The sequence below is a fragment of the Thunnus albacares genome, chromosome 17, assembly GCF_914725855.1.
Source record: "Thunnus albacares chromosome 17, fThuAlb1.1, whole genome shotgun sequence".
NCBI classification, from domain to species: domain Eukaryota; kingdom Metazoa; phylum Chordata; class Actinopteri; order Scombriformes; family Scombridae; genus Thunnus; species Thunnus albacares.
The window spans coordinates 24,982,050-25,001,070 of record NC_058122.1 but is presented as its reverse complement, the minus strand read 5'-3'; the positions used below and the strand labels follow the sequence as shown (position 1 = coordinate 25,001,070).

General features: G+C 37.1%; 1 protein-coding gene, 1 long non-coding RNA gene and 1 pseudogene across 4 annotated transcripts in view; all 3 read right to left on the bottom strand.

The window, feature by feature from the left end:
- Positions 1 to 1,535: 1,535 nt before the first annotated feature.
- On the bottom strand, positions 1,536 to 6,369 carry LOC122966130 (annotated as a pseudogene).
- Positions 6,370 to 9,582: 3,213 nt separating this feature from the next.
- Positions 9,583 to 19,021, bottom strand: part of LOC122966125 (apolipoprotein L4-like) — a 29,091-nt gene continuing 19,652 nt past the window's right edge. The window contains exons 4-6 of one of the 2 annotated variants that reach the window (XM_044330121.1): positions 12,934 to 13,000; positions 12,693 to 12,812; positions 9,583 to 11,308 (exon numbers count right to left, since the gene is read on the bottom strand). In XM_044330121.1, coding sequence (XP_044186056.1) covers positions 10,360 to 11,308; positions 12,693 to 12,812; positions 12,934 to 13,000 — 1,136 coding nt within the window. In that variant the 3' untranslated portion in view covers positions 9,583 to 10,359. The remainder of the gene's footprint in view (positions 11,309 to 12,692; positions 12,813 to 12,933; positions 13,001 to 19,021) is intronic. The other variant, XM_044330122.1, reaches the window with a different exon arrangement.
- Positions 13,057 to 18,649, bottom strand: LOC122966136. 2 transcript variants are annotated; one of them, XR_006398327.1, is made up of 3 exons: positions 18,450 to 18,649; positions 17,903 to 17,958; positions 13,057 to 13,401 (listed from the first exon to the last, which is right to left on the bottom strand). It is a non-coding gene; the product is annotated as an uncharacterized LOC122966136 (long non-coding RNA). The 2 variants fall into 2 exon arrangements; XR_006398328.1 differs by having other exon boundaries at positions 18,426 to 18,450.

The following is a 19,021-nucleotide window of genomic DNA, read 5'->3' as shown; positions in this document are numbered from 1 at the left end:
TACAATCTAATCTAAGTATTGTGCTCTCTTTATGTGGTAAAATATACACTGGAGCATTGGACGTGGTAGAAAATGACAACTCTTGTGTTAAAAGCAGTTTTCTTATTTTTCACATATCATTATTCTATCACTGAATGGCAGATATAATGCATTATGTGTTTAAACAAGCTTTAAAGTTGGCAAAAGGTATAGAAATCTAGTCAAGGAAAACACATACAGACTCAATTAATCGGTTTGTCATTAGAAATGCAGCTAATTAAGAATTTCTCATGAATAGACTTAAATGATGTTCAACACTGATCAATGATTTACAGCTGTTAGCAAGATTGAATTTCCATACATGGTTCATTCACTTTAGTCAACTTCAGAGTTGTCAAAAAAGCACTTTGTGAGACTACTGCTGGTTCTACTGTATTACACAAGACTGTTTTTCATTCACTTGGAAAAAATACATCCAACCTCCCCGACCGAGCTTCCTGCCACACTAGAGATCTTTGCCCCTTTATTCATCCTGTCTAACTGAACAGCACTCTCCTCCAGGACGTTTAGAAACTGCAGCATCCTGGGCTGTTGTTCATCAAACTCACTGATGAAGTGACGACATGATTCCTCCTCAAACAAGAACACCATCCAGAAGTGTTGGTCCATCCTGATGAAGAGAAAAGAAAAAGACTATATAAGAAGATGATACATTTCAAAAGTGGGCATGTTACTACAAAAGTCAGAATGACTTGTGGAACACACATGAAGATACAAAAGCAATAAATTAGCTTTAAAGGACAGATTCACAAGTCTGTCTTAAACAACACTCAGGTGCCCAAATGAACATTGAAATAGGGGTTTCTTGCCATAATCATTAATCCTGTTCATACTGGCCATTAGCAGATGTCTTTATAATGCACTTGTAATCTAAATGAAAATACACAAACCTCCTTCTGTGTACAAATGTATTTAAAAGTTTATCTGAAGCTAATATGAAGCTTTAGCCATCCAAATGAGTCAAATAGATATTTTCAAAGTAGATATTTTCCAACGTTACAGTCTTTTTAGTGCCAAAGTTCCTCTTTTTGTTACAGCATCAGCCTCTCCCTCTGAAGCTGTAACCACAGCTGTGAAAGAAGTTTTTACCTGTAGATTGCAAGCAAAAAAAGCTCCAAGAGGCTGATTTTAATTTTGTGTAGGTTGTCACTACAGGCCAAGTATGTTTATGCATACAAGGAATTTGACTGCAGTTTCTAGTCGCTATCAATGTACTTACACCCAACAACATTCAGGAGATACACGTGGACATACAGCCAAATGTATACATTGCATCTATGCAGGCATAGATTTAAATTAAAATTTTTAAAATTTCTTAAACACTTTACATAAAGTAATGACTATAATTTCCCTTATTTATGCCATTTGTCACTTTAAAATATAAGAGAATCATGAACAAACTACAACACATTTAATATGAGAAGATACTTGAAGAAATCTGTTTATTGATTGTTAAAGTCTGTGTTCAGAATTTACATTTATTTGGATTCATCAGGAATAAATACAAGAGCTACATACATGTTGAGATGGGTGTTACAGATCATGAAACAGCAAGACTATATTATAAAATGAAAGCATTACAACAATAAAACATTTCAAAAAGGTAAAACAGTGTTATTACAGTGTGTCCTGCAGACTCTGTAACAATGGATCCAAGTGATGAAACATTGTCACACATTAAATTTAAAACAAAAAGCAAAAAACAAACAAGATGCTGATATAATTTGACTTCAGTGTCAGATGATTGAAGTGCAGTACACACCTAGTAATACAATCTACTGCACATATTCTGATTATCTTCAGATTATCAGTAAATGTTTGTTTATAGAAAGTAAAGAACTACAGTAAATGGCTTCAAATGGTAACTCTGAGGTTAAAACCCAACATTGCCATTTTATATTGATATGCAATTATTCTCAGTTAAAGTATTTATTACTAAATGTGATATATATATACTAAAATAATCTGCAAAATGTATGATATATAGACTAAAGAAAAAAAAACATGTTGGTTATGTAATCATTGAAAACTGTAATTGGTTAACAGTCATAAGAATCACAACTTAATCTCTAAAGATAAACTTAAATGAGGATGTTCAGTGATTTTCTGCTGTATGCAGGATTAAATTCTCATACATGCACAAAACTGTTTTTTCATTTGTTTTTCACCCACTTGATCAGATGGGAATTTCATTGTATTTCTATCTACCTCTGTGGATAAAATGGCATCTCCAGGATAGCTCATTTTTCCTCTGATGTCAGCAGACCCTGTTGCAAAGAGTCACGGATTTTCTTCCACGAGTCCATCTCTGATCTCCAAAGTGCAGCTCTGGCTCTGATGAACTGTGAGACTTCGGTTTTGCGGCCTTTAGCCAGACTGACGCTGTCTTTACAGATGGTGTAGATGTCCATACCAATGAAAAGAGGACTGAACATGATGGAACTAGGGACCTCAAGGGACCCGTTGACTATTGCTTGACCTCCATTTGAGATATCATCATCAGCAAGTGACTTAATACCTTTTCCAACACCACCAACTGTCAAAAGCACCTTGCCTGCTCCCGTAGCCACATCTTCCTTACTTACTTCTATGTCGGTGACTGTTTGACTGGACACCTCCCCCAGACACCCCTGGATACTCTTCACATCCTTCATGAAGCTCTTGAGGGCTTCATTGGCTTTCTTTTTATATGTGCAGTTGACTCCAATCTCTGTGACTTTGGTGATAATCTTGTTAACTCCTCTGGTAACTCCCAGGCCCAGCCCAGTCATTGACAGAGCGAGAGACGCTCCACCTGTTACAGGACTTAATGCCGCCCCAGCGATGGTAAATATACCTGCAATCACCCCCACCGAGCTTCCTGCCACACTGGAGATCTTTGACCCCTTATTCATCCTGTCTAGTTGAAAAGCACTCTCTTCCAGGACATTCAGAGACTTTAGCATCCTGGTCTGTCGTTTATCAAACTTTTTGATGAAGCGACGACATGATTCCTCCTTGAACAAGAACACCATCCGGAAGTGTTGGTCCATCCTGATGAAGAGAAAAGATAAAAGAAGAAAAGAAGAGAGAAAAAAAAGAGTAGACATTGTTAACTATAACATGATATTTAAAAAATACAGTATGAAAAACACTTGGGATTTTGTACATGTTTTCCACATTTATTTAACATACACTATAGAAGGCTAAAGCAGCAATAAATAACCTCAGCAAAGATGAGCACAAAATAGTTACAAGGCATAAAATCTGTATAGAACAAAACACAGAATCTGGGCTCAATGTACTGACTAATTTAGAAATCCCTTTTTTAATCAAAGAAGGTCTTCCTGTCTCTTTTCCACCTCAACCAAAACTGTCTCCAGAAACTTACATGTTCGATATACAATATACTAATAGTTGGATATAACAGCCATAATTTAGTTACTAATCATAGAGTTGGTGGTTCAATCCCTGGCTCCTCCTTTCCATGTGTCGAAGTGTCCTCAAGCAACACACTGAGCCATTAAAATTACTCTTAATTTGTATGAACAGGAAGTCACTTTGGACAAAAGCATTTCCCAAATGAGCCACATCAAGTTGTAATTTTTGTAATATAAGTAACTGTGTTTTGGTAAATACCATTTTATATGTTACCCAATTTAATACTGGACATTTAAGGTAAAGAATTGAAGCAAAAGACAGTCCCCCCACCCCCACCCCCCCCCCCCTCATCCCTTTATCTGCTATTTAAACACACATGGTAAGTTGGCCGCAGTTATTTAGCACAATTTCCTTCTCATTTACACACTTCAACATGTGGAAAGAAGAAGCAGGGGATTGAACTACAAACCCTCCTGCAGTCAATGGATGTCCTGCTCTACCAGCTGAGCCACAGTCACCAACATAAACTGTCATGTGTTCTTTATAATCAGGGTCATATTGCCCCCAAGTGTCCTTTCAGTGCACCTGCATTCTTTTATCAATAAACAAATAACACTTAATCATTGCATATATTTTCAATGCTTCAAGTTTACATGATTCATACAGACTGTGCTAGTTATCGTATAATAAGAGATCAATTCATCACTGGGAATGTAATCCTATTTGTCACTGAATTTAGTGTTTAAAGGACATTTATTATATCAGACATAATGTATTTTACTCTTTGTAAAATACTTTTGTCCTTGTTTTGGCTGTATATCCATATGTATCTCCTGAACAAAAGTACTTTTTGTACTTTTGTTGTCTGTAAAGTCTATTGAACACTATAGTACACTGACATAATACTGATTAGATGTTGTTGATGAAATGGAATCAAAAGTAAATTAACTACTTGAACCTTTCAGTATTGCGTTCTAAAGACAACTTCCAGCCAAACCTCTACAGGATATTTGTGCTTTTGGATGCCCAATAATTTTGTAAACATCTGTTCTATACAACATGTTTTTAAATAGCTGAAATACCAATTATAGCTCAAACTGTCTCTGCTATTGAAAGTGTCGACTACATTTCAGAAATACACAACTTTGCACAACTGCAACGAGGTAATATTTTAGCACCACCAAACCTCTTATTATCACTTCATGCTTACCTGATTTCATTAAGCTGATTAATGTGACAAAGCATCCTTTGTATGTCATCTTCAGACAAATCAAGATCTACCACAGTTTCCATATTCATCCTCAGGCAAAACTCACTGAAAGAGCTGTGAATTATATAATTATACCATTAATTTATAGATATGATTTCAAATAATGTCTTTTGCACAATCAGCATATTATTTCAACAAAAAATAGAAGGTGCTGTTCATGATTGAAAAATTTTACCTTTCCTCTAACTTGTCACAGATCTCCTGGGTGGTCTGGATGTATTTGTCCAACTGATTTGCCAGCACTTCCACATTCTGAAGTTTGGGAAGGAAGAAGGCCTTCGCATCTCTTTTAAAGTCAAGGATGAGTGGGCAGACCAGCCGAGCAGCAGTGATGACATCCTGAACAGTGCCAGAGCTGATGTCTTGGGGCAGATGTAACACCTGGTTCTCCTCCTCAAACACATGCAGCGAGGTGACCGCCAGCCCCTCCACTGCATCCAGGAAGCAGTTGAGCTTCTCCAGGCCTCTCAGAGTGACCCTCGACACAGCAGCAAGCTCCTTCTCCAGCTCTTTACGCCTGCTGTCTGCAGTCACGAGGGTCACCTTGCTCTTCATATATTTCACAATAGCCTTGCCTTTGTTCTCTGACTGTTTAACATGGCCGATGCTCAGGTCAATTTCATCAGCTCTGTCTTTAATGTCCCTGATCCTTTGTAACTCTTTCTTCCTTGCATCTTTCCATTCAGGGAGGCTCTCATTGAATTCTGTTAGCGTGTCAATATCAATGAGGGTTTCTTTTTTGTACTGGCACAAGGCCTTCTGCAGTTTTCCTCTGTAAGACAAAACAACAAGGTCTGCATAAATAGATAGTTGTCCAGGAAGTGAAATGTGCAAACAAATGAAAAGAAAATCTCATCAGGGACTTGCAACACCTACTTTATCTCCACACTAGTTATGCAAGTCAGTGCAGGAGAGAGACCTGACAGGAGACCTTTTTCAATAATAAAAGATAAACACCAGATTTTAAATCCAGTGGAACACTGATACATAAATGGTTTGAAAGGTGATCAGATCCAAATTAGCACACCTCCCAACACTCCTGCTTTTCGCAGGAGTCTCCCTATCATTAACCCTTTCTCCCACTTTGCTCCCAATTGGTAATTTCTCCAGTTAATGTCTCATTTAACAGTCTAGAACTGCTCTATGTCAAAAGTGCCCTGAGATAACTTTTGTTATGATTTGTCACTATATAATTTTTTTTAAATTCAATTAAATTGGATTTCATGATGATACAAAACAAATCGGGGCTCCTCAGTTTCTGTGTGAGATGGTGACCTGGCAACCCAACCCAGAAGCAGAGGTGAGCATGCGCACCTCAGTTTGCTGCTGAAAATGAGAGGAGGGGCTGGTTTGTCTCATACGGAAGAGGAGACAAACCTCTTGCCACATATGAAAATCATATTTGAGTTCTGAGTTTAAATTCAGAATTTTAGCTGAAACACATTCACTTTATTGTAGTGGATACGTTTTGTTGATATCTTTGTGTTGTTTTTGTTGCATTTATAACCCCCACCGACACACGCACACCCCAAGTATAATATAATATACAGTTTTGGTGTTTACAATATAAAATATGTCAAATATATTAATTACAGGTTGATTTGGATATAAAGTGCATATTGAAATTACTACACAGAGACAGCAGTAGTTCAATGATTCAAAACTTACCTTTCCGCAGACATTTGTCGTCTCTCAGTGTCTTCTTCTCTTATGTACTAATATGGGACTATTCCAATACAGATATTGAGCAGTCCCAACAAGCCCCACCCAACCCAAAACACTTCCTTTTTCTGCTGAAAAGTTATTAAGACTATGACATGAAGATTTAGATTTATTATTGAAACCACCCTATTTCCTTCTGTTTCCATCCAAAATACTAAAATCTATTAAATATTTCATACTTGTAAATATGTAAACACATGAATTAATTGATAAATTCTAAATTCTAAATAATGTTTATAATAAAATCTACATGACTGTGGCCATAAGGGAAAGGAAAACATCATTTATTTGACTGACTGTTATGTTTTCACTGTTTCCATCCATGAAACTTTGACTCAGTTTGTGATTCTTTGCTGCTGTTCTGTCTTGTTGTTTTCTTACTTACACTTTCTTTTTCTGTGGCTACCAGTTTATGCTTAGTCTGTTTATCTTCTCCTTTTGTCTCAGTGTCTTCCTCTGTACAATCATAATGAACAAGTAAACTTTCTGTTTCTGGTTTAATGTTTAATAAAATGATCACGTAACCTCTGATTTAAAGTGTTTCATTGGTTAAAAAGTAGCTTAGACAGAAAACATGATCACTGTTTTTAGTCTTTGGAGCCGTTTTTAACCAAACTAATATACCCAAACTCTTATTGGTGAAACAACATGTCACCCAGTGCAGCAGTTTGACTCTTTTACATGTTTTTATGTTTTTGGACAACAGCAGAGGTCTACAGCACAGAGGAATACAGGCATTTGTTGACAATAAGAAAAATATAGAAAGTCGGCAGCTTTATCCTTTAATATAACAATCATTACTGTTTTCAAAATGCAGAGATTTTACTTTATCTTTAATTATCCCACTATTATTGGTAGGATATGACCCTTATATAATGTGTTTATTGTGAGTAGATTAGCCTATTGTTACACCCATATTACTGTGTTATTACTGAGATGATTATGTATTTTTTCTTATTTACATTTACAACATGTCAGCTCAGCATATCTCTTTTGACCCTGCTAAAAAACGAGTTGCAAGCTTGACATGGTAGCTGTCTGAAATTGGGATGCTGCTACACCACATGTATGACGTTTTGTTGCTTTTTGCTTGATTAGTTTAAATTATCACTGCAAATAAAGATTAACAGACTTTTCCCCACTTTTCTTCTATTTGAGGAGGTTAAGGCCATTGTAACTACCATGTGAAATTGAATCTCAGACTTACAGGAAATCAGTATCAGACCTCTGCAGCTGTAACCACGGCTGTGAAGGAAGTTGTATACGTGCTGAGTGACTGGATATAATTTTATGTAGGTTGTCACAAGAGGCGAAGAACACTATGTTTATGTATAAAAGGAATTTGATTCCAGTTTCTAGTGGCTCTCAATGTACAACAATGTTCAGGAGATACACATGGATATACAGCCAAAACAAGGACAATTAAGGCTGCAAGCAGCGTTGGTCAGGACCTCACACTCTGGCCCGTCAGGATCAGATCATTTTGCTTTATTTATACCAAGTGTGGTGTGCTTTTATTTTGAAAGATTGATTGACAGAATGAGAATTTTCTGCAGGGTGAGACATGTCTGTCTTGCTCTGTCTGTCTTGTGTCATCAAAATTATGCAAGTTTTGGGCTCATTCACTTTAATTTGATTTTAATGGAGATTGTGAGTGAATCCACACCTTTTTGAACATTTACTGCTTCCACATAGTTTTAGATACAGACTACATTTGAACTTTAAATGAGTCACAAAACTTTGACCTACAAATCTTGAATTTACATGTTTTTTCTATCTTTTATTGTTTTTGAGATATTAGAGTGTGAGTTTTAGAGTCTTTTCTTGCTCCTCCTGTGATTTTATAATGAGTGTGTATTGCGGAATGTTTCACAGCACTGAGGGAGTGACATCACCAGGAGCACTTGGAGAGGAGGATTTTAGAGAATGGTTCTTGTGAAATCTCCTCATAAATCCCATGACTTTGGCCAAATCTTACATTAAAAATCATTTTTTTTGTACGAAATTTTGTGGCGAATCCATTGATACAAGTTTGAAAGTGGTCAGACTTATAGTTTAGACATCAGAAGCCTCTGTTTGACACAAAGTTCATGCCCATAGATTGCCTCCCCATTGGTTTACATTGTAAGGTGTGATGTGGTACTGCAACTTTCAGGGCTTATTAAATCCAAACCGTTCAAGTTATTACAAAGTTTTTAACAACTTTTTTTCAGCACGGCGTCATAAGTCATGTATCAAAGTTTGAAGCTGATACCATCAACGCCCTCAGAGGAGATAGCGTTTGTTTGGTGTCCAAAATTGGGGCAAAGTCTTATTTTGAAAGGCTGATTGCAGACTTCCTGTTGGATTTAGGTCAGGGGTGTCAGCATATGATTTGTAGGTCTTGATGAGACGAATAATTGAGTTTTGGTTTGATCTCTCTACGACATTCCTACGGGCCGTGGCGGCCATTTTGTTACATAGTTGTTTCCTCAGACAGTGTTTCTCTGTTGAGCTGCGGTGGAAGTATAGTAACAAAAAGAGGGACTTTAGCACTAAAAAGACTGTAACATTGAAAGATATCGACTTGATTTGACTTATTAGCTTCAGCTAAACTTTCAAATACATTTTTGCACAGAAGGAGGACTGTGGATTTTGTCCCCCATCACTTACATTGTAAGTGCATTATGAAGGGATCTTCTAATGGTCAGTATGAACAGGAGGAATGATTACAGCATATTTACAGACATACCTGTCCTTTAACTACCCTAAAAATATTCTGAATACTTACAGCCAGAACAAAATCAAAATAAATGACCATGTGACCCCTCGGCCAATCACATATTATTGATGCTATCGGATAGATTTCACTTAGTTTAGTTTTGGAATATTGGGGCAATATGAATAACTTAAAACTTGTATTTAAATTTTCATATAGAGTCTATAATCCACCTAGTTCCTCATTTCTAATCTCATCTGGTACCACACTAAAGTGACAAGTATTGACTACAGCATTGATGTGGATATAATGACAGCAGCAATCCTATGTTGTGTAAATACAATAAAGCTTAACCTTGAACCTTGATTTTGCTTTATCTTGGTTGCTGTAAACTCAGAAGGTCCCTATTATCTGCCCCCTACTCTTATCTTCATCATGGCTTTAAAATATAAGAGAATCATGAACAAACTACAACACATTTGGTATGAGAAGATACTTGAAGAAATCTGTTTATTGATTGTTAAAGTCTGTGTTCAGAATTTACATTTATTTGGATTCATCAGGAGTACATACAAGAGCTACATACATGTTGAGATGGGTGTTACAGATCACGAAACAGCAAGACTTTATTATAAAATGAAAACATTACAACAATAAAACATTTCAAAGAGGTAAAACAGTGTTATTACAGCGTCCAAGCAGACTCTGTAATAATGGATCCAATTTATGAAACGTTGTCACACATTAAACTTAAAACAAAAGGGAAAAAACAAACCAGATGCTGATATAATTTGACTTCAGTGTCTGATGATTAAAGCACAGTAAATGCCTAGTAATACAATCTACTGCACATATTCTGATTATCTTCAGATTATCAGTAAATGTTACAGAAAGTAAAGAACTACAGCAAATGGCCTCAAATGGCAACTCTGAGGTTAACACCCAACATAATCATTTTATATTGACATTTAATTATTCTCAGTTAAAGTATTTGTGATATACTTGTGATATATATATGTACTAAAATAATCAGCAAAAGGTACGATATATAGACTGAAACAAGAAACAAAAAGACATGCTGGTTATGTAATCATTGAAAACAGTAATTGGTTAACAGTCATAAGAAGCTTATTCTCTAAAGATAAATTTAAATGAGGATATTCATTGATTTTCTGCTGTATGCAGGGTTAAATCCTCATACATGCACAAAATAGTTTTTCATTTGTTTTTCACCCACTTGATCAGATGGGAATTTCATTGTGTCTCTTATCTACCTCTGTGGATAAAACTGTGTCTCCAGGATAGCTCGTTTTTTCTCTGATGTCAGCAGACCCTGATGCAAAGAATCATGGATCTTCTTCCACGAGTCCATCTCTGAGCTCCAAAGTGCAGCTCTGGCTCTGATGAGCTTTGAGACTTCGGTCTCACTGCCTTTGGCCAGACTGATGCTGTCTTTATAGATGGTGAAGATGTCCATGCCAACGGAAAGAGCATTGAGCCCGATGAGACCAGCCCTGGCTGACTTGGTGAGAGCAAGGGACCCTTTGACTGCTGCCTGACCAGCATCTGGGACATCTGATGCCACTTTGGACATGTTACGTAACAATTTACCTTCCTCGGCCACTACTTTGCCAGCACCTGCTATCTGCTTTTTACTTTTCAACAACTTCAAAGCAGAAGCATCATCAGCAAGTGACTTAATACCTTTTCCAACACCACCAACTTTCAAAAGCACCTTGCCTACTCCCATACCCATATATATCTTACTTGCTTCCATGTTGGTGACTGTTTGTCTGGACACCTCCTCCAGACAATCCTGGAGACTCTGCACATCCTCCATGAAGCTCTTGAAGGCCTCACTGGCTTTCGTTTGATATGTGCAGTTGACACCAATCTCTGTGACTGTGGTGACTATGCTATTAACTCCGCGGGTAATTCCCAGCCCTGCCCCAGTCATTGTCAAAGTGAGAGACACTCCAGCAGTTACAGGACTTAATGCCAAACCAATGATGGAAAGGACACCTCCAACCGCGCCAACCGAGCTTCCTGCCACACTGGAGATCTTTGCCCCTTTATTCATCCTGTCAAGCTTAACAGCACTCTCCTCCAGGTCATTTAGAAACTGTAGCATTCTGGTCTGTCGTTCATCAAACTCACTGATGAAGTGACGACATGATTCCTCCTTGAACAAGAACACCATCCGGAAGTGTTGGTCCATCCTGATGAAGAGAAAAGATAAAAGAAGAAAAGAAGAGAGAAAAAAAGAGTAGACATTGTTAACTATAACATGATATTTGAAAATACAGTATGAAAAACACTTGGGATTTGGTACATGTTTTCTACATTTATTTAACACACACTATAGGAGGCTAAAGCAGCAATAAATCACCTCAGCAAAGATGAGCACAAAATTGTTACAAGTCATAAAATCAGCAGAGAACAAAACTCAGAATCTGGGCTCAATGAACACCTGAACCAAAACTGTCTCCAGAAACTTACATGTCTGATATATACTACCAGTTGGATATACTCGCCATAATTTAGTTACTAATCATAGAGTTGGTGGGTCAATCCCTGGCTCCTCCTTTCCATGTGTCGAAGTGTCCTCAAGCAACACACTGAACCTTGAAAATTATTCTCAATTGTATGAATAGGAAGTCACTTTGGACAAAAGCATTTGTCAAATGAGCCACATCAAGCTGTATTTTTTGTTAGATAAGTAACTGTGTTTTGGTAATTATCATTTTATATCTTACTCAATTTAATACTGGACATTAAAGGTAGAGAGTTGAAGTAAGAGAGAGTATATCTGCTATTTGAACAGACAAGGTAAGTTTTGCTGCAGTTATTTAGCACAATTTCCCTCTCATTTACACACTTCAACATGTGGAAAGAAGAAGCAGGGGATTGAACCACAAACTCTCCTGCAGTCAATGGATGTTCTGCTCTACTAGTTGAACTACAGCCACCCATATAAACTGTCATGTGTTCTTCATAATCAGGGTCATATTGTCCCCTAGTGTCCTTTCAGTGCACCTGCATTCTTTTATCAATAAACAAATAACATGTAATCATTGCATATATTTTCAATGTTTCGAGTTTACATGATTCATACAGATTGTACTAGTTATAACATAATGAGAGATCAATTAATCATTGGAAATGTAATCCCATTTGTCACTGAATTTAGTGTTTAAAAGGCTTTTATTATATCAGACATACTGTATTTTAATCTTTGGTACAGAGAGAAGTTGTTGTCTGTAAAGTCTATTGAACTCTACAGTACACTGACATAATACTGATTAGATGTTGTTGACGAAATGGAATCAAAAGTAAATTAACTACTTGAACCTTTCAGTATTGCGTTCTAAAGACAACTTCCAGCCAAACCTCTACAGAATATTTGTGCTTTTGGATGCCCAATAATTTTGTAAACATCTGTTCTATACAACATGTTTTTAAATAGCTGAAATACCAATTATAGCTCAAACTGTCTCTACTATTGAAAGTGTCGACTACATTTCAGAAATACACAACTTTGCACAACTGCAATGAGGTAATATTTTAGCACCACCAAACCTCTTATTATCACTTCATGCTTACCTGATTTCATTAAGCTGATTGATGTGACAAAGCATCCTTTGTATGTCATCTTCAGACAAATCCACATCAAGATCTACCACAGTTTCCATATTCATCCTCTGGCAAAACTCACTGAAAGAGCTGTGAATTATATAATTATACCATTAATTTATAGATATGATTTCAAATAATGTCTTTTTCACAATCAGCGTATTATTTCAACAAAAATTAGAAGGTGCTGTTCATGACTGAAAGATTTTACCTTTCCTCTAACTTGTCACAGATCTTCTGGGTGGTCTGGATGTATTTGTCCAACTGATATTCCAGCACTTGGGCCTTCGCATCTCTTTTAAAGTCAAGGATGAGTGGGCAGACCCGCCGAGCAGCAGTGATGACATCCTGAACAGTGACAGAGCTGATGTCTTGGGGCAGATGTAACACCTGGTTCTCCTCCTCAAACACATGCAGTGAGGTGACCGCCAGCCTCTCCACTGCATCCAGGAAGCAGTCGAGCTTCTCCAGACCTCCCAGAGTGACCTTCAACACAGTAGCAAACTCCTTCTCCAGTTCTTCATGCTTCTCACCTCTCTTTTTGATATCTGTCACCTTCTTCATCTCTTTCTTCCTTGCATCTATCCATTCAGGAAGCCTCTCTCTGAATTCTTTTAGCGTGTAAATATAACTGAGGGTATCTTTGGTGTACTGGCACAAGGCCCTCTGCAGGTTCCCTCTGTAAGACAAAACAACAACATGTGTGCAAACCAATGATAATTGTCCAGGAAGTGACATTTTTTTCCCTCATCAGTCTAAACTCACTATTCCATAATGACAAAGCGAAAACAGGATTTTAGAAATTTTTGCAAATTTATTCAAACTGAAAAATGGAAATATCACATTGACATAAGTATTCGGACACTTGAAATGAAATGAAATGATTCGCTAGCACAAAGACGATACAACAACAAAACAACTAACAAAATCCACTTACCAGCATCTTCAATGCTCACTAATTAACACGTTATATGTCATTTGTTTAATATCTTCAAAGGCTTGAAATTTTGCTCAGTTGGCTTCCATTTTTCTTGATCATCTTTGAAATGTTTCTACACCACCTGTGGTATATTCAATTGATTGGACATGATTTGGAAAGGCATACACCTGTCTATATAAGGTCTCAGAGCTGAAAATACATATCAAAGCAATAACCAAGCCATGAGGTCGAAGGAGCTAGCTGCAGACAAGATTGATTTGAGGCACAGATCTGGGGAAGGCTACAAAAAATTTCTGCGGCATTGAAGGTTCCCAAGAGCACAGCGGCCTTCATAATTCTTAAATGGAAGAAGTTTGGAACAACCAGGACCCTTCCTAGAGCTGTCCGCCCAGCCAAACTGAGCAATCAGGGAAGAAGGGCCTTGGTAAGAGAGGTGACCAAGAACCCAATGGTCACTCTGGTCAATCTCCAGAGATCCTGATTTGAGATGGGAGAAACTCTCAGAAGGACAACCATCACTGCAATACTCCACCAATCCAGACTTTATGGCAGAGTGGCTGGACGGAAACCTCTCCCCAGTGAAAGACACAGGAAAACCTACTACTTAATGAAAACCTGGTCAAGAGCGCGCAGGACCTCAGACTGGGCCAAAGGTTCACCTTCCAACAAGACATTGGGCCTCACTAATGCATGCATAGAAAGGTTCTTACTTTGTGCACAAAATAAGTGCACATGCAAAATTACTGTTGGATTCATGACATGTGCACACCAGCCAATTTTGTTCTTAGCACCATGCGTATGTTAGTGAATCAGATTCATTCCAAACTGACAGGCATGTGCCCACTATTGGTAATTAGCATACTACCACACTGGAGTGGTGCAACAGTGGAGAGAAATGTCACTTATTGCAAAGAGGCCCGTGATGATGTAGAAAAACTGCGAGTGAAATGCAAAAAAACATTTTTAGAGGTAGAAGCCAGAAAAGGCAGATTTGGCTGGTAAACATGTCATTGGCACAATGACGTGTGCCAATTCAGAGAAGCCACATTTGTATTCAGGCAAGCAATGTTTTTGAAAGAGGGGTGCTGAGGTGTTCTTGGGGGGCGTGTCTGTCTTTATTGCCAGTTTAGTCCTACATTCGGTTTTCCTGTGTTTTTTCACAGGCTTTCGAGTCTTTTTTTCCTCCGTTTTGCGCATGTAACTACATACAAATTTGAGTATTGGGCTCTGAGCGCTCTTGAAAACGCGGGTGACCTACGCTCAACAGTGTAACTGAACGCCTCCTGTGTAGGCACACAGGGAAACTATTGAGAGTCTCTACCGCGTTTTGCTGTCACATATCGTCGTGCTAACGTCTCTGTCCTCTCCTCTGCTCTGTTTGTCGGTGTTTGTATTTAGCTTAGTTTGTAACGTATATTAAAATGTGTTAAATTCTTGTAAACTTATAGCTACTGGCTGAAAACAGACCCTGATCTCAACCAGAAGCAGAGGGAGGAGGAGGAGGAGGACAGGATGAAGATACTGACTGATGTCTGTGTTCGTCATTCTTTCTAAACTTCACTCAGGACTTTAATGTCATGAATATTGTTTATTTTACTGACATTTTGTATTTCTTTCAAGTGAGATGTTATTTATTATGTTATTATTTTTTAAATAATAATTCAAAACCCCCCAATTATTTAGTAATGTAAAAGAACCGATAAAGAGTATTGATAAATACTCTTTATTGGTTCATTTCTTTCTTGTGTTGTTTCGTTCATTCCATCAATGCAGTCAACAAAGCAACATAACTCATCACTATAATTACCATCTCTACTGTTATCAAATCATTTTAACACCCGTAGACACAAAACTGTTGGTTATGATACCTTTAGATACTGAAAATAATCTGAATCAAGCTGATGAGTGAAGATGAAATTAATCAGCAGCTTCAACCAGGAAATCAGCCAGAAGAAGAACAAACATGAAACTCCCAGCAGGTTTTTCAGGTCTGTTGATTCACAAACAGTCTTAACTCTTTGTATTCATCTTTAATCTGAAGTGTTCTTTAAGGAAATCTGATCATAGAACAGCAGCTTTGGAATGAGAAACCTGGAACAAAAGTCAAATATTAACAAACAGTATAAATCTTTATCAGTTGTAGGAACAAGGAAATAAAAAGTGGCGAGATGGCATTAATGCAGTCTGTTGTATGTCTGTGATATGTGCAAAACGAGAAATAAATTGTTTGTGGGTAAGATAAAAGATAAAATTCTAACCATAGCTGTCCCTACAGCTGGCTAGTGGCTACAGTCTGACTATGGGAGGATGAGAAAATCGCTGTTTAAATCCATTCGCTATAAGCCTGTTTTACCAATGTTTTCTGATTATTATTTTTTATGGCACATCAAATTTTCTTGGGGGAGGACCCCCAAATCCTCTGTGGACCTTTGACCTTGTTATTTTACTTGAGCTCTCTGCCAGACCGCTGCAAGTCCGTCATAAACTAAACAGCATAATAAAACAACAATAATCATATCATATCAGCAAGTTCTATTGAACACCTCAGCTATGGAATCATATCCTACTTTTTTACAATGGCCTCAGGCTTTTTCCTTGGTAGGCTGCTCTTGTTTTCCATTGGCACAATTAATAAGAATGCTTCTTGGTTTGCACCAAATTACCGCTTTCTGATTGGCTGCCGTTCGTGATCAATAATGAGACCTAATTAAAATTTAAGGTGCCAACTCATTATATTTAGGTTCACATGTTAGTTGTTTATTTTCAGAATCTCTCAATAAATTATACTCATCAGAATTCTGACAGAACTGACAGAAATACATTTAGCATATTTTTTTCTTAAACATGAATTTCTCGTATACTACCGAATTACATAACCCTTACAAAGCAGCTACTTTTAGGAAATTGTTGAAAAAATATCCTGGAAAGTACAGGAAAGAAAGAGATTGTTGATAGACCCTAACTCATTATAGAAACAATCTAATATGCTAATTTATCATTAGACACACAAACTACACGGACACTCTTTTTTTGAAAATTAACCCAAATATAAACTAACAGAAGTCTTTTCTATTTTTCTTTTAATTGCACCAAATTGCACCATCAATTTTGCAAAGTGTTTACAAATTACAGAGAAATTTTCCAGAAAAAATGTGTAAAATTTAAGGACCTGTAACATAAACCATTAACAAATAATTTTCTTTTGTTTTTGAGTTTAGGTCTATAAGAGCTGTCTAATCAACACATCCACTTTCACCTTTTTGACACTTTGTTCTTATAGTATTAAAAGCCTTTCCCTCATTTTCTGTGCAGCAGCAGCTTAAAGATTCAAACTTTACCTTGGTGCAGCCATTTTTCTTCTCTTTGTGCTGTTTCCTTATTAGTGTTTTGACTTTGACTTTGAGGTTCAGGTGTTCTAGCTTTCGTTTTCTGTTCTTCACAGTAATAAGTTGACACACGCCCATTTCCGCAGTAACTCATTCCAGGCCCAGCAGCCAGGTGAGTATATGTGGGAGGCTGAAACTGTGTGTGGTAGCGATAAAAGTGTTTGAAGTCCAGGTGTAATGGGTTGTGTCTATCTGTGGATTTATGGTGGCTGTGTCCCCTTATGTCCATGATGGTGGAAGGACAGCATGGCCACACAGGACTTGCTCTCACTCTGCTTCTCTCTTTATTCTGGAGTTGGTGCAAAAATCAGCAACACACAGTTGCCATCAATAGTGTGTTATGCAACTGCAAGCATTCAGCAAAAGACCAATATAAAATACATTTTCACATTACAATGCTATTATCGTCTTTTTCCTTTCATTCTAGCTATAAAACAAACATGTAATCGTATAGTGGTAATATTATGTATGATTTTCTATAGAGCACCTAAACAATAAGACCTATTTTCTTTTACATTCACAATAAAGATTCTAAAATGTTCTAAATAAACATTTTGTCCATAGACAATAAATGAAAGACCATTTTGTGCCCTATATAGTGCAACATGTTATTGCTGTTGTTCAAAAACATTGTTTCAAAATTTTAGGAATGCAGAAAAATAAATGTACTTTTATAGTGTTATACTGTACTACCATATACCTCTAAAATTCTACAATGGCCTATAAATGGGACATGAAACGCTATTGGCCAATGAAAGACAACAAAAGCCTTAATTTCACACAAATCACAAAACTGGAATCATGAGGTTTTCATGCAATGACAATATGTGAAACCCACATTTCACAAAGCCTACCTGTAAAAATGGTTGTTGTCATCAACAGTGTGTTATACAGCTGCAAGCATTCAGATCTATGTAACAAAGAGTAGAAAAATTACGATCTAAAATAATTACTAGAAAATATTACGGCTGGGAGCAAGCCAGTAAGTGCATGGCTAGCTAACTAGCATTAGCTCAACATGCAACCGCTTGTGGATAAAGTTACTATTCCTGCAAACAAATGCCTGTAACTTTCCAATTACATGATAGTAGTATTTACAGTCAAAATGCATGCCACTGATTGTTGCAAAAAACATTTAAAGGAATGAAACCTAAAAATATCCATTGCAACATTGCTAACATGTACCCACTTCCAGCTTGGAAATATTTTTCTTTGCTGAGGTACATACAGTGCACAAAGAGGAACCCTATCTATGCAGTTATTAACCCACCAAGTGGCTCTCAAACTATACATATGTAAGACAAGCATATCAATTTTGTAGAAATTAATAATAGCGGTTATATCTAACTCTGTTAGACAGCGCACACAGCAGCACACCTTCACCCGACCAACGCTGTTTACCTGATGCTGCCTTCAAGTGCTGTTGGAAAAACACAAATAACTTGATGAGATAACCCAGAACAATAATAAATATAAATGAAATCTCTCCATAAGTATCCTTTGTAGGTTTAAACCTATTGGTTGGTGACCGAATTAAATTTTCTATGTTCTTTGTGGTGTGTTGTAAGCCTAAACTGACCCTGATGAAGGTCATGAGTTGAAACACGCTGGTCTCATGATAAAGTCATTATAGTACAAGTGTTGCTGGAGTCTTGAAAACCTTCATACTTATTTTCTTCTTCATGCACCGTGGAATTAGGTAAAGTTGTGCCAGAAATCCCTACTCTGCTTGTACTCATACATTTTCTGCATTGCTGTGCCCTTTGATGTGTAAAATTTAAGAATAAGAATAAGAATAAGAATAAGAATATAAAGTAATATTTATATCAAAAAAACTATCATATTTAATAGTAATATAAAGTAAAAATAACTTTTTTACTGCATGGTTCAGTAACAGCTCACATATCATAAGTCTTGTATAACACCACCATCTAGTGGTGGAAAGGCATCTTTACATCGAAAAGTGTCTTTTT